This window comes from Orycteropus afer, unplaced genomic scaffold (genome assembly GCF_000298275.1).
Source record: "Orycteropus afer afer isolate SDZICR_OR568_19922 unplaced genomic scaffold, OryAfe1.0 scaffold00153, whole genome shotgun sequence".
Classification (NCBI taxonomy): Eukaryota; Metazoa; Chordata; class Mammalia; order Tubulidentata; family Orycteropodidae; genus Orycteropus; species Orycteropus afer.
Genome location: NW_006921740.1, coordinates 4795949 through 4811370, shown reverse-complemented (window position 1 = coordinate 4811370; position 15422 = coordinate 4795949). Strand labels below are relative to the sequence as shown.

General features: G+C 38.5%; 1 protein-coding gene across 1 annotated transcript in view; it reads right to left on the bottom strand.

Annotated features, from left to right (window-relative positions):
* CEP135 (centrosomal protein 135) overlaps window positions 1-15422 on the bottom strand; it is a 111607-nt gene that overhangs the window by 34004 nt on the left and 62181 nt on the right. The window contains exons 13-14 of the mRNA XM_007946233.1: window positions 11094-11171; window positions 1009-1160 (exon numbers count right to left, since the gene is read on the bottom strand). Coding sequence (XP_007944424.1) covers window positions 1009-1160; window positions 11094-11171 — 230 coding nt within the window. The remainder of the gene's footprint in view (window positions 1-1008; window positions 1161-11093; window positions 11172-15422) is intronic.

Sequence of the window (15422 nt, the reverse complement as noted above, 5' to 3'; positions counted from 1 at the left end):
ACTGCTCTACTGTCCGAGTTCCTGGCTTTTATCCCCTTTCTCCTGCTCCTCCGGCCTGCTACTCTGGGCGGGTCTGCGGTTCCTCTCCTCACCTAATCCCTTCGACTGATTGCTCTTCTCTCTGGCTTCCTGGCTTTTAATCCCCTTTCTCCTGCTCTTCCCGCCTGCTACTTTGGGCATCCCTGAGTTGTCTCTCCTCACCTGTAATCCTGGAGCTCGGTTATTTGTGTTTGAAACAAAAGTAAATTCTGTGTGACCAACACAAGAAGAGAAAGAGTGTATCTACTTGTAGCACCCAATCAAAAGGTTTCCATAGTTAAGTTGTTGTGTCTGTAAAAACCATTACTCCAACATTCCTCTGTATTTATCTTCAAATTATCAAAAGAATCATCTGGGAATATAAGAAAGCAATAGCATCTGCACTACAATACCAAATAGAAATACCCTTTTAATAACAAAGGAGAAGGAAGAAACCAGGATAAAAGAGAAGCAGCAGAAAATAGAAAAAAAATATCTCTGAAATTCACCCAGAGACAAAGGTAAGGGACAGAGGATGTCTGTTAAGTCAGAAAAGTTATAAAAGAAAAACGGATGAATATGCTGAATTTACATTTCATTGAAAGATGTAAAAGAAGGGAAATGACATAGGTAACAAAACATTCCGTGATTTTCAGCAAGCTTACACTATGAAGTACAAATGATCTGAAGTATCTCTTAACAGGGATTTCTGAAGGAGGTAGATACCCAAACTTCTGCCATCATATTAATCTATGAACATTTAAAAAATATTTAGATACTCAAAATCCACCTAGATTCACATAATAAATCAGGACCTTCAGAGATCAGCCTCTAAATCCATACTTTTCAAAACTTCCCAGGTGATTCTACTTAAGGCCAGCTTTGCAAAGTACTGCTCAAAGACCCAATCTGAAATGCCACAGATATGAACCTCACATAATGACAAACATGTTCCCAGAAGTGAAATAATAAAACTTTCAGCAAACTTACCTAAGTGAGTTCATCTCTGTTTTCTGATGAGATGAGTCACCAGCCACATAACTAAGTTTCTGAGCTTGGAGTTTTAATTTGTTCTCTAATGACTCTATTGTTTCGTTCATTATTAACACTTTAGATTTTAATTCACACTGTTCATTTTCAAGCTATAATTTAAAGTAAAAAAAAATTAATAGGTATATATATATCTCTTAGGCACTCTTTAATAATAAATAAATTCGTTATTTAAAAATATTTTAAAAATCATGATACACTTTAGGTTCTAGATCTCAGAATGTTCATACACATTTATGTTTCCCCCTCACAATATCATTTAAATAAAAGAAAAAATATAAAAGATATATCCAGCCTCTTCTAAGCCTTATACCAGATGATGTCTGGCTACCACTATTGACTGATTTGACCAGGGACATGACAGAAGGTCCTTGTTAGAATGAAAGAAAAATGTAGAACAAAACTCAATTCTTAAAAAAGGTCAGTCTTACTCAACCAATAGACACTAAAGGAACCTCCAAGACTATCATTCTAAGAGACCCTTTGAATTTGGCATTGGTTACTCCTGGGAGTCAACTTTCAGCCAAATAATAGAGTGGCTGATAAACTAAACATTACTCATGAGTGTTGTGTCCCTTAAACATTCAACTATATGAGATCAAATGGTCAACATTTACCCAAAAGCAAAGATGAGAAACCAAAGAGGGGAAGGGAAGCTAGATCAATGGAAACAAAACAAACATAAAGGAAAAACTAAGGCTGACACACTGTGAAAATTGTAAACAATGTCACAGAATAACTTGTATAAAAATTGTTAAATGAGAATTCTAATTTTCTGTGTAAACTTTCACCTGAAATAGTTAACTATGAAAAAAAAAGAAAAAATAGAAACTATATCCATATATATATATAGCTATATATTCTATACCCCTAACAGCAATGCAAATAGGTAAGGAAGCCATTCCCAAAACAAAACAAAACAGAACTCATTGCCATCTCATCAATTCTGACTCATAGCAACCCCACTGGGTTTCCAAGGCTGAAAATCTTAAAGGAAGCAGCTTGGCCCGTCTTTCTTCTGTGTAGTGGCTGGTGGGTTTGACACCAGCCCTTTGGTTAGCAGCCAAATGCCTTAACCACTACACCACCAGAGCTCCTTTAAGGGAGCCATTGTTGTTGTTGTTGTTTGCCGTCGAGTCGGCCCCGACTCATAGCGACCCCTCCTTGGGTTTCCGAGGCAGTATCACTACGGAAGTAGGATTGCCCAACCTTCCTTCCGAGGAGTGGCTGGTGGGTTTGAACCGCCAGCCGTCTGGTTAGCAGGCAAGTGTCTTAGCCACTATGCTACCAGAGCTCCCCCAAGGGAGCCATTAGGAAACCAAAAATTTTGACAAAACAGAAAGACCAAGATAGAACTGAATTGATGGAAAGAACAGAGCAGAAAAGACCATAACCCAAACATAAAACAGGTAACCAAAAAACCAAACTCAATGCCATTGAGTTGATCTTGGCTCATAGTGACCCTCACTAGGTTTCTGAGGTGGTAAATCTTTATGGAAGTAGATTGCCCCGTCTTCCTTCCATAGAGCAGCTGGTGGGTTTGAACCACCAACCTTCTGGTTAGCAGTCAAATGGCTTAAGCCCTGAGCCACCAGAGCTCCTTAAAATAGCTAAGAACTACATAAAAAAAATTTCCTGAAGTGCATAAAAGATAACCTGACTTATTGTAAAGACACCTCATGTTCTTAGTTGGGAACACAACATTATAAATACACCAAATCTTCCACCAAGTAATTGCAAATTCAATAAAAATCCTAATAGAACTTTTTTAAAAAAGGAGTGAGTGGCTTCCATTTTATAAACCGTTTCTAAACTTCATTTAGGATGAAAGGAAACGAGAAAATACTTGGGTAGAAAAAGAATGCAGGTAAATTTGCCTCACAAGATACCAAAACAAACTAGAAAGCTGTGTAATTAAAACAATGTGGATTTCACATAGAAACGGACAAGGAAATATAAGAAACTGAATAGAGTAAAAACACTATGTCCAGGTATAAACTTACAAAATGTTGCGTTTTAGGATTAGGAAAAGGATATAAACCCTTAAAAAATAGGGCACAGACAACTGTCATTTATTGGAGGATAAAAATTAGCTTTATTTTATTTCATATACAAAAAATAAATTCTAGATCAAATGACCTATAAGTAAATCTCAAAACCAAGAAAGATTAGTAATAAATACGTCTTTTAGTCAAAAGTGTCTACTGATCAGACGTGTATTATCGCCTCTCCCTCTGGAAGGGCCACTAAAATGGTAGTAAAGAAATAGAAAAGGTGTAACTCATATAGACATAGAGAACAAGAAAGAAAACAAGAGTAGACAATGACTTCACTAACTTGTGGAAAACAAGGATCAGAAAGAATAGTGACTCAAAGAGGAAAAATTTACAGTCTACAGTCTCAATTTAGCAACTACTGACATTTTGGGCTATAAGAACTTAAAGACATAATCCTCTCACCTACCCCTTGGATGTGAGAACCAAAAATGTATCCAGATAATGCCAAATGTCCCTAGAAAACCCAAACCAACTGCCGTTGAATAGATTCTACTTCACAGTGACCCTATAGGAGAGAGTAGAATTGCTCCATAGGGTATCCAAGGCTATAATCTTTACAGAAGCAGACTGGCACATCTTTTTCTCCCACAGAGCAGCTAGTGGGTTTGAACTGCCAACCTTTCAGTTAACAGCTGGGTATTTTATGACTGTGCAGGACTGGATCAGTTGAGAACCACTCATCTAAAATGACTACTGTATGGAATACCAATATGCAGCCAACTTTTTTTTCCCCCAGGAAAGGCTTAACATTTGGAGGCATGAGGATAGGGGTCAGGAGCAGTCAAGGAAACTGGCTGAAAATCTGCATAGCGGGACCTTTGAAACTCAGATATTTCCTACCTCTATTTAGAATAATACCCTTAGAAATAAGAAATATAACCAACACTAAAAAAACAAAAAATAGAAGTGTTAAGAGAGAGAGTTGAGGAAATCTCCCAGAAAAAAAGAAAACAAAGAGAGAAAATAAGGGAGAAAGGTAAAACCTTAAAGACATTTCTTTGTTGTTGTTATGTGCCATCGAGTCAGACCCAACTCATAGCGACCCCTCCTTGGGTTTCTGAGGCAGTATCACTACAGAAGTAGATTGCCCAACCTTCCTTCTGAGGAGTGGCTGGTGGGTTTGAACCGCCAGCCTTCTAGTTAGCAGCCAAGTGCCTTAGGCATGATGCTACCAGAGCTCCAAAGGCCTAAAATCTTTAGGAGGCCTAAAATCAACTAGTGAAAGAGAAAATACAGGAAAATCGGAGAACAAACTAACCAAGAAACAACAAAGACTGAAACAGAATAGCATCAGACATCTCATCAGAACCAAGAAAAAGATAATGGAGGATAGTATTAAAAAATTTTAAGAAAAATAATTTTCCCATCTAGATTTCCATATACCTAGGCAAATCATAAACCAAGTATGAAAATGGAATAAACATTTCCAGAGATGTAGAATATGAAAAAAAAAAAAAAATTCTCTCCTGTAGTTAGGAAACTACTGTAGTAGAATAAAGGCGCAAACCAAGAAAGAAGTGTGGGATTCAACACAGAAGGGGAAAGGGAAAGTCTTAGGACAAAAGTTAGAGAGAGACATTAAGTTCACAATGAAGTAGGAAGAGGGAAAGGTCAGGAAGGTGGTGTTCAGGGGAAAAAAAGGTATATTCAAGGAAAGACACTATTTAAATCAATAAAGTAACACTAAGCACACATACCCATACCACCTTCTTGGATTTCAGCTGGAATTGCATCAACTTTATGCATCAATTTGAGAAGAATTTACATTCTTTTTTATAAACATGCTCTTTTTTTTTTTTCTTTAAATCATCTCTATTTATTTAGGTCTTAATTTTTTCAAAAAGGTTATAAAATGTTTTCTTAAAAGGTCATGAAGATTTATTCATAGACGTATTGTCTACCACTATTAAAATAATATCTTTTTTTTTTTAATGGCATCCTTTCAAAATGTTTGTTTATTGGACATAGCTGTCCTGTCTCATACAGTAACAAAGCCACAAGTAGCTACTAAAAATTGAACTGTAGTTAGTACAAATTGAGCTGTGAAGTAGAAAATATACACCAAAGACTTACTCCAAAAAAAAAGGAATATAATCTTAATTTTGTATATCGATTAGACATTGAAATATTTTGGGTTTAAATCCTGTTTCTTTTTGCTTTTTAAAGCTACCAAAAATTAAAAATTTCATATGTAGCTCACATTGTATTTCGAATTCACAGCACTAGCATGTAGAAATAAAATGGACTGTTGCATGCTGATTTTGCATCAAGCAGCTCTGGCAAATGGTCTAATTAATTCTAATAATTTGCTGACTTTTAAATTTTCCATATGGATAAAAATACTGTGTGTTATGTAGTTTTTTCCTTTCTAATCCATCTAATTTCTCCCCTCAGCTATGATCTCCTATATTATATTGAATAAAAGTGGTGATAACTGGTACCCTTGTCTTGCTGTGGATTTTAAAAGGAATACTTTCAATGCTTTATCATTAAGCACAATGTTTGTTCCAGGGTTTGTCAGGTTAAGAAGTTCTTTATCTTTCCTAATTTGCTAAGAGTATCTTTTTCAAAAGGAGTCTTGGTGGTGCAATGGTTAAGTGCTAAGTGTTCAGCTGCTAATGAAAAGGTAGTGGTTTAAATCCATCCAGTGGCTCTGTCCGTGGGTGTAAGATCTGGTGATCTGCTTCTGGAAAGATTATAGCCAAGAAAATCCTACAGGGCAGTTCCACTTTGTCACATGAGCTTGCTATGAGTCAGAATTGACTTGATGACAACCAACAGCATTTTTTAAAGTCATGATTGAATGTTGAATAAAGAAAGCTTTTTCTCCATTCACTGAAATGAATATATGCTTTTCATCTTAAATGAAAATGTATGATTTCTGAGGTGAAATCAAACTTGTATTCTGGGACAAGCTCAGTTTGATCACAATGTTTGATCTTCTTTACTTATCGCTGAATTTGGTTTGGTCTGCTAATTCACTGCTTACCATTATTTATAAATAATGACATTAACTGGCCTGTACTCTTATGTTATCCTTGACTAGTGTTTTTATTAAAATAACATTGCCCTCATAAAATAAATTGAAAGTATTCCCTGGAACTTTTTTTTTTTTTTTTTTTAAACCTGCAACAGTTTGCTGTAAGATTGTAATATGCCCTTTCAATGTTGGTAGAATCTACCACAAATCTGGGCCTGGTATTCTCTTTGTGGGAAGATTTTTAAACGATAGTTCAAGAGATCAGAAGAAAGTCAGTCCCCTTTGAATCTCTGGTTGAGTAGAGCTCTATAAAGAAGAAACTACCAAAGGCTATGGGAAGGTCCTGTTACCACTAGTGAGAGGAAGCCACCATAATTTCACGGGGCACAAGGTTGCATACTAAAAAGGATTTTGTCTCAGTAGTTGTTCTGGTTACCTAGTACCACTCTAACAGAAAATACCACAAATGGGATGGCTTTAACAAACAGGAGTTTATTCTCTTACAGTTTTGGAGGCTTTAAGTCCGAGTTCAAAGTGCCAGGCTCTAGGGGTTGAGTGAAAGCCCCTCGACCTTGGGCTTCAACTCTGCCTCTTGCCCCCGGCCCACTGAAGCTAGAGGCATCTCTTCACTCAGGCAGCTACTGGCTGCTGAGGCTAACAAGCCCAAGGTCGACAAATAAAGTGGCACAGTCCCGATGTTACCAAACCACATGGCAGGCCATTCATTCAAGTCCACTGAAAGTCCCAAGGTTGGCAGAGCATGGCAGGCTGCTGAACAACGACAAGGCTACCTGCAGGGTTCAAGTGTGCCATTAGCTAGAGACCATTCCAATGCTGTTTCTTATATATGGGAAGCAGACCACACCCCTAAAGCAGCTATTCAGCTGCTTGTGGTGGATCCCACCATGGAGCTGACTGCCAGTCTCATCATGGGGAATAACTACCATCAGCTCCCCAGTCATTCAACCAGGTCCAGCCAAGTTGACACACAAACATAACCACTACAATTCCACCTATGTCAACTTGGCACCTGTACAGATCTTCAAGGGGTGGTATCTGTACAGATACCCTTTACTGGGTGACTCCAGTTCCCTAGTTCCTGAGTGGCGACCCCACTGCTTTGGCCTGGCAGGCCCCGTTCCTCTTCCCATTGGGCACGGCAGCCCTGCCCCCACACTCTTGGGCAGCAGCTTGACTCCATCCCACTAGCTGACATGAACAAGTAGCCTCACACTCCAGAACCAAGTTGGTGAAGGTCCAGCTCTTTGAAATCTTGGGGGCTGTGGTGGTTCCACCCCCAAAGGCCATGGTCCTACCCTTGAAGCTGAGGCAGCTCTGCTTCCTGTTTCCTTGGTCTCTCCGCTTCTGCCAATTAATGCCCAAGGGCAACCCACTCTGCCGGAAATCTTCCTGTCCAAAGGACACAGCTTTCTTGCTCCCTGGGCTGGCCAACCTGCTACTCTATCTCATGCCAGTCTCTTCTACCAATTAATGCCTGAAAGCAACCCACTCCACCAGGAAGTTGCCTACCCAATGGCACCCAGCTTTCTCCTCCATGGCCAGTAAGCCTGTTGCTGTTTAACGCCTGTCTCTGGGCTCTGATACTGCCGTCCTTCATGCTGGTCTCTCGGCTCTGCTCCTGCTGTCTCTTACGCTGATCTCTTGGCTCTGGTGCTGTCGTGTCTCATGTCGCATACCAGGGTCTCTCTGCCGGGGTCTTGGGTCAAGGACACACTCTACTCCTGTTTCCACATGTTAGGTATCTGTCAGAGCAGTAACCCACCCTCTTGGTACCATATAGTGTTATGGTTACCTAGTACTGCCCTAACAGAAAATACCATACATGGGATGGCTTTAACAAACAGGAGTTTATTCTTTTAAAGTTTTGGAGGGTTTTAAGTCCGAGCTCAAAGTGCCAGGCTTTAGGGGCTGAGTGAAAGCCCCTCGACCTTGGGCTTCAACTCTGTCTCTTGTTCCTGGCCCACTGAAGATAGAGGCATCTCTTCACTCAGGCAGCTACTGGCTGCTGAGGTTAACAAGCCCAAGGTTGACAAATAAAATGGCACAGTTCCAATGTTACCAAATCACATGGCAGGCCACTAATTTAAATCCACTGAAAGTACCAAGGTCAGCAGAGCATGGCAGGCTGCTGAACAACAACATGGCTTCATGCAGGGTTCAAGCATGCCATAAGCTAGAGACCATTCCCAAAGCTGTTTCTTATATATGGGAAGCAGACCACATCCCTAAAGCAGCTACTCAGCTGCTTGTGGTAGGTCCCACCATGGAGCTGACTGCCAGTCTCACCACGGGGAATAACTACCACTAGCTGCCCAGCAACTCAACCAGGCCTAGCCAAGTTGACACACAAACTTAACCACCACAGTAGTAGAACAAAATAAACCCATGACTTACTGCTACTGTGTTCCCACCTAACAAAAATTAAAAGCAAAACTGGAAAGGATCAAACTACTTCTATGACTTGACTGCATCTCAGAACAACAGGTAAGAAGATAAGTAATCCTAAGGTCTAGTACCTCATCTAAAATTAGTAGGCATGCAAAAAATAATATGGCCCATAATGAGGAGAAATATCAATCAACTCAGAAATGACATAGATGATAGAATTAGTAGACAAATAAAGCAGTCAAACGCCTTAAGCACTACACCACCAGAGCTCCCAAAAGTTATTAAAACTGTTTTTCATATGTTCAAGAAACCACAGAAATACTGAACATGTAGAGACAGCAAGGATTTAAAAAAATAATAAACCTGAAAGCCAACTTGTAGAGATTAAATCTACAATGTCTGAAATAAAAAAATATATACTAGATGGAATAAACAGCAGATTAAATACTGTAAAAGAGAAAACCTAGTACACCTGAAGACACTATAATAGACACTAGTCAACATGGAACAGAATGAGAGAGAAAACTTAGGGAAAAACAAACAAAAAAACCCCCTGAGTAGAGCATCAGTGAGCTGTGGGACTATCTCAAGAAGTTTGATAAGTTTTTAATTTGAGTCCTAAATGGAGTGGAGGAAGAAAACAGTAAAAATATTTGAAGACATAATGGCTGAAATGGTTCTAAATTTCATGAATATTATAAACCTACAGATCCAAGAAGCTATATGAATCCCAAGTATAAGAAAACATGAATGAAATAGGCACATCAGAAGCAATAAAAAGAGAAACAGTTAAAAGCAATTAAAGGAAAAAATACATTTTCTACAGAAGAACAAAGAGAAGAATGGCAACAGATTTCTCGTTGGAAATAACACAAGGCAGAAGGCAGTGGAGTAAAAAATGTTTAACATTTTGAAAGGGAAAGACATCAACCTAGAATTCTAAGAATTTACCCAGAAAAAGTATCTTTCAAAAAATAAGGCAAAATTATTTCTTCCTTATGTATAATGTAGGAGCTCTGATGGCCTAGTGCATAAGACATTTATTTGACTGCTAACCAGAAGGCTGGTAGTTCAAACCCACCAGCCCCTCCTCGGAAGAAGGCCGGGCAATCTACTTCCGTAGTGATACCGCTTCGGAAACCCAAGGAGGGGTCACTATGAGTCGGATCTGACTCAACGGCAGTGAGTTTGGTTTTTTTGGTTTTATGTATAATGTAATGTTAAAGTCAGATAAAATTTTCTAAAACAGACAATAAATATGTCAACAAAACTTCATTTAGACATCCCCAGGTTCAACAATTATCAAATTTTGCCACAATTTTTTCAACTATTTGTTCCTCTTTGCTTAACCAAAATCCCAGGAAGCATCACGCATGTCAATAAGCATCAGGCACACGTGCACACGCTTTTCACTGCAATGTTGTTTGCAAGAACAAAAAAACTTCAAACAACCTGTGGCAGATAATTCACATGTCTAGAGCCCCATCTTCTTTGCCCCAAGTGTACTGGCCAAATCCCACTGCCATGATTGTTGTTGATTCTGATTTTCTGTCTCAGGCCTTTTTCCAAAGGAGGAGCTTGCTTAGTCTAAAGACAGTCAGCCAGGAATCTGGGGAGTTAACAGGTCTAGAATAATTGTTAATTTTGAAAAACAGGAGTAGGTAGATAAATGCTCCAGCCTCCCATCCTTTGTTCAGAGGTACATTCTACACACTCCCTCAGAGGGGTCCCAGAGGAAGGGAGATTCAGTGGCCCACAGCAGCAACCAGTTCCATAAAATACTCTTTATTGGCTTTTTCTCTTTTCCTGTCTCACTCACTCAGCTCCTTCCTTTCCTTTTAATTCCTGGGATTACTTGCCAGACAAACTACTTGCACCCACACATCCTCGTCTGAGGTTCTGTCTTTAGGGGGAAGCCAAACTGAAATATAACCAGTATACAGTCTTTAAAAAGACTAAGGCAGCAATTTATGTACTGAGATGGAATGATCTCCACAGTGTACTATGGAAAAAAGTGATAATATGACATGACTATTTCTGTTAAAAAGAAATAAACACTTCTGTATGTACAGAATGTGTATGTGCTATGTAAAGCACTAGCTGAACACATACCAAATTGATTAAAATGCCATCTCTAAGCCAAGTAGTTTGGATTGAAAATGGACTTTCATTTTTCACTCTATGTCTTTTTCAAACAGCAAGAACAACAATAATAATAGCTAACATCTACTGAGTGCTTCCAATATGCCAGGCACTCTTTTAAGATTTTTATGTGTATTAACAAATTTAATCTTCACAACAGCCTGAAGAAGTAAGTACTAGAATGATCTCTTTTATAAATAAAGAAACTGAGGGGCAGAAAGGGTAAGTAATTTCCCTATAGGCAGCAGGTAGCAGAGCTGTGATGTGAACCCAAGCAGGCAATCTTCACAATACACGCTCCTAACCAACACAGCTTCCCTAAGCATACTATTTCATAATTTTAAAAATATGTAGTATATTAATTGAAAGTATAATACAGTATAACTGAAAATCATTCAAACAGCACAATATAACCCAAATCCAGTTTGATAAATTACCTGATGATTAACACATGTCAAATGTTCAATAGTTTGTTCTAATTCTGATTTTCCAAAAAGACTCTTTTCCTGGAGGCTCTGAAAGAGAATTTTACAGAAAATTTTTATTTATATCACACAATAAAACAAAATCAAAGTAAAGGATGCAAATCCATAGTACTATCGTATTCTATATATACTTATAAATGACTCCACGGCAATCTGTGTTTTCTGCTACGATCACATGTGGAGGTGAGAACTTACTGTGTGTGACTTATTTAACCTCACAGAAACTCAGACACCTTACTGGTAAAAAGTATTTATCTGAAAAGGGTACTGTGAAGATTTAATGATAGCCCACATCAAAATCACTTAGAACAGAGCCTGCCAAATGTTGTGGTTAGGTGCCATCGAGTTGATGTACCATTCTTGCTATGCTTGGGCCTAATGTTGTGATCACTGTGTCAAGCCATCTCCTTGAGGGTCGTCCCCTTTTTCTCTGACATTCCACTTTACCAAGCCTGAGATCCTTCTCCAGGGACCAGGAAAGAATTAATAAATCTTAAGTATTATTATTATTTTTTTTCAGAACTTACAAGCATTTTTATTAGGTAACAGAATACAAGATCATATGAACAAAAAAAGACTGGTTTTATGTTGGGAATGAAGAATCAGAAATTGAATTTTTTTATTTTAGCAGTGTTCCCTCCCCTCTGCTTCTACTCCCTGGTAATCAACAAAGAAAGTTTCTTTCCATAAATAAACTTTTCCTTGACTTTTTACAATAATGAACTAATACAATATTTGTCCTTCTGTGATTGACTTATTTCACTCAGCATAGTGTCTTCCACGTTCATCCGTGTTATGTGGTGTTTTGAAGATTCAATATTATTCTTTAGTGTTGCATAATATTCCATTGTGTTTATGTACCATAGTTTGGTTATCCATTCTTCTGTTGATGGCCCCCAAGGTTGTTTCCATCTTTTTGCTATTGTAAATAGTGCTGCATGAACACAGGTGTGCACATATCTGTTCTTGTCCTGGCTCTCACTTCTTCAGGATATATACCTAGTAATGGGATTGCTGGATCAAATGGTATTTCTAATTCCAACTTTTTAAGGAATTGCCACACTCCTTTCCACAGTGTTTGTATCATTTGACAGTCCCACCAGCAGCATATGAGAGTCTCAATCTCTCCACATTCTCACCAGCATTTGTTATTTTCTGCCTTGTTGAACTTTGCCATTAGTGCTGGGGTGAGATGTTATCTTGTTTTGATTTGCATCTCTCTAATGGCTGATGATCGTGAACATTTCTTCATGTGTTTGGCTGTCTGAATATTCTCTTCATTGAAGTGTCTATTCATGTCTTCTGTCCATTTTTTAATTGGATTATTTGTCTTTTTATTATTGAGGTATTGGAGTTTTCTGTGAATGTTAGAGATAAGTCCTTTGTCAGATATGTCATTGCTGAATATTTTTTCCCAATCTATAGGTTCTCTTTTTACTCTTTTAGAGAAGTCTTTTGAAGCTCATAAAAATTTAGTTTTTAGAAGGTCCCATTAATATAGTTTATCTTCTGCTCTTTGTGCATTTTGGGTTATGGCTGATAGTCTATTTATGCCATAAATGAGGGCCCCTAAATTTGCCCCTAGTTTTTCCTTGAGGAACTTTATAGTTTTAGGCTTCACATTGACGTCTTTGATCCATCTGGAGTTAGTTCCTATGTATGGTGTAAGGTATAGATTTTGTTTCATTTTTCTGCAAATGGATATCCAGTTTTGCCTACACCACTTGTTAAACAGACAATCTCTTCCCCCATGTAGTGGATTTCAGCCCTTTATCAAAAATCAGCTCACCATAGGCTGACGGATCTACTTCTGGGTTCTCAATTCTGTTCTACTGGTCTATAAGTCTGTTGTTGTACCAATACCAGGCTGTTTTGACTACTGTGGCTAAACAGTAGGTTTTGAGATCCAGCAGTGTGAGACCTCCTACTTTTCTGTTCTTCTTCAATATTGCTTTGCTTATCCAAGGTCTCTTTCCTTTCCACATAAAATCAGTGGTTTGTTTTTCCATATCCTGAAAGAATGTTGCTGGGATCCAGATTGGTATTGCATTGAATGTCTAGATTGCTTTGGGTAGAATTGACATTTTCACAATGTTCAATCTTCCTATCCATGAGCATGGTATGTTTTTCCATTTACGTAGATCTCTTAAGGTTTCTTGAAATGCTGTTTTGCAGTTTTCTTTGTATAGGTCTTTTGTGTCCTTAGTGAGATTTATTCTCAAGTATTTTATTTTTTTGGTAGCTACTGTAAATGGTATTAATTTCCTTATTTCTTTTTCAGCAATCTCTTTGCTGGTATGGAGGAATCCAACTGATTTTTGGATGTTGATCTTGTATCCTGCCATAATGCTAAATCTCTCAATTAGTTCCAGTAGAGTTTTGAATCTCTTGGGTTTTCTAGGTATAGAGTCATATCATCAGCAAATAGGGATAGTTTGACTTCTTCCTTACCAATTTGGATGCCTCTGATTTTCCTTTCTTGCCTATTGCCCTGCTAGGACTTCCAATACAATGTTGAATAGAAGTGGTGATAGAGAGCATCCTTGTCTGGTTCCTGTTCAAAAGGGGAATAGTTTCAGTCTCTCTCCATTGAGAATAATGTTGGCTGTTAGTTTTGCATGTTGTTGTTATTGTTGTTATGTGCCGTCGAGTCAGCCCTGACTCATAGCGACCCCTCCTTGGGTTGCCGAGGCAGTATCACTATGGAAGTAGATTGCCCAACCTTCCTTCTGAGGAGTGGCTGGTGGGTTTGAACCGCCAGCCTTCTGGTTAGCAGTCAAGTGCCTGTTGAGGAATGTCCCTTCTATTCCTATTTTGCTGAGAATTTTTTATCAGGAATGGGTGTTGGATTTTATCAAATGTCTTTTCTGCATTGATTGATATGATCATGTGGTTCTTTTCCTTTGTTTCATTTATGTTGTGGATGACGTTGATTGTTTTTCTAATGTTGAACCATACTTGCATACCTGGTGTTAACCCCACTTGGTCATAATGAATTATTTTCTTGATATGTTGTTGGAGTCTATTGTCTAGGATTTTGTTGAAGACTTTTCCATCTATATTCATGAGGGATATTGGTCTCAAAAGTTTCCTTTTGAGTGATGTCTTTGCCTGGCTTTGGCATCAAGGTTATGCTTTCTTCACAAAATGAAGTAGGGAGGGTTCCACATTTTTCTATGTTTTTTTGGAATAGTTTGAATAGGATGGGTGTCAGTTCTTCTCTGAATGTTTGGCAGAATTCTCTGGTGAAATTGTCTTGGCCAGGACGTTTTTTGTTGGTAATTTTTTTATGACCTATTCATTTTCTTCTGTTGTTATGGATCTGTTCAACTTTTTGAGGTGGAGATGTTCTGGGATTAGGTAGTGATGATGGTTGTACATCTCCGTGAATACCCTAAAATCCAATGTATTACATACTTTTAAAGAGTGAATTTTATAGTATGTACATTGTATCTCAATAAAGCTTTACAGATACATAGATACAGATACAGATAGGGCGGGGGCCTGCAGGGACCAGACCTACAGACGCTGGTAAGCAGAAGGCAATGCAGGGCCAAAAAGATGGCAGTCTTGGCACTTTTAATTATACTGGTGTATCAGGTGCTACAGCTTTTCACTATGATTGGTCCAACCTTATTACTTCCTGTCAGCCATGCTCTCTGCCTCTTTCTTAGTTGTAAGGAAGCTGCCGTCATTCTGCCATTCTCCCCCCAAAACACAAAGATGGCAACCCATGCAACTTTCAGTGAGCAACTCTCACTTGGGACCCCAAGACCTTGAAGTTCCCTGTCTTAGTGGATGTATCTGGGAGTCCCAGCCATCACGTTTTTGAGGACATCTGAGGTCCAGAACCTGTCATGGACTTACAAACTATTAGAGCATAGGGCCCAGATCATTGTTGAGTCTAAGCTGGGAAAAGAGGAAAGAATGACCAACTTAGGGTTGTACAGCCAGTTAGCTATACAACTTGCCCAGCAACCCAGGGACTTCTGACTCCCTAGTCCAGTTTTCTTTCTGTCTCACCATTTGTATTCATTAACAGCCCTACTAAACTTGTACAAAGTTTTATAGCTCTTAAAGATCTTTGCTGCCCTATTAAGTAAAGCCTCCTAATGAGCCAGTGAAGCAGATAAGGCAAGTAGTAGTATCCTGTTTTACTGATGAACAAATTGATCTTGAGCAACTTGTCTGAAGTCACACAACTAGTGAGTAGCTGGGACTTGAAATCTTTTTCTGTCCATAGTACTGGCATACTCTGTTAGACATTTTTTTTTTTTTTTT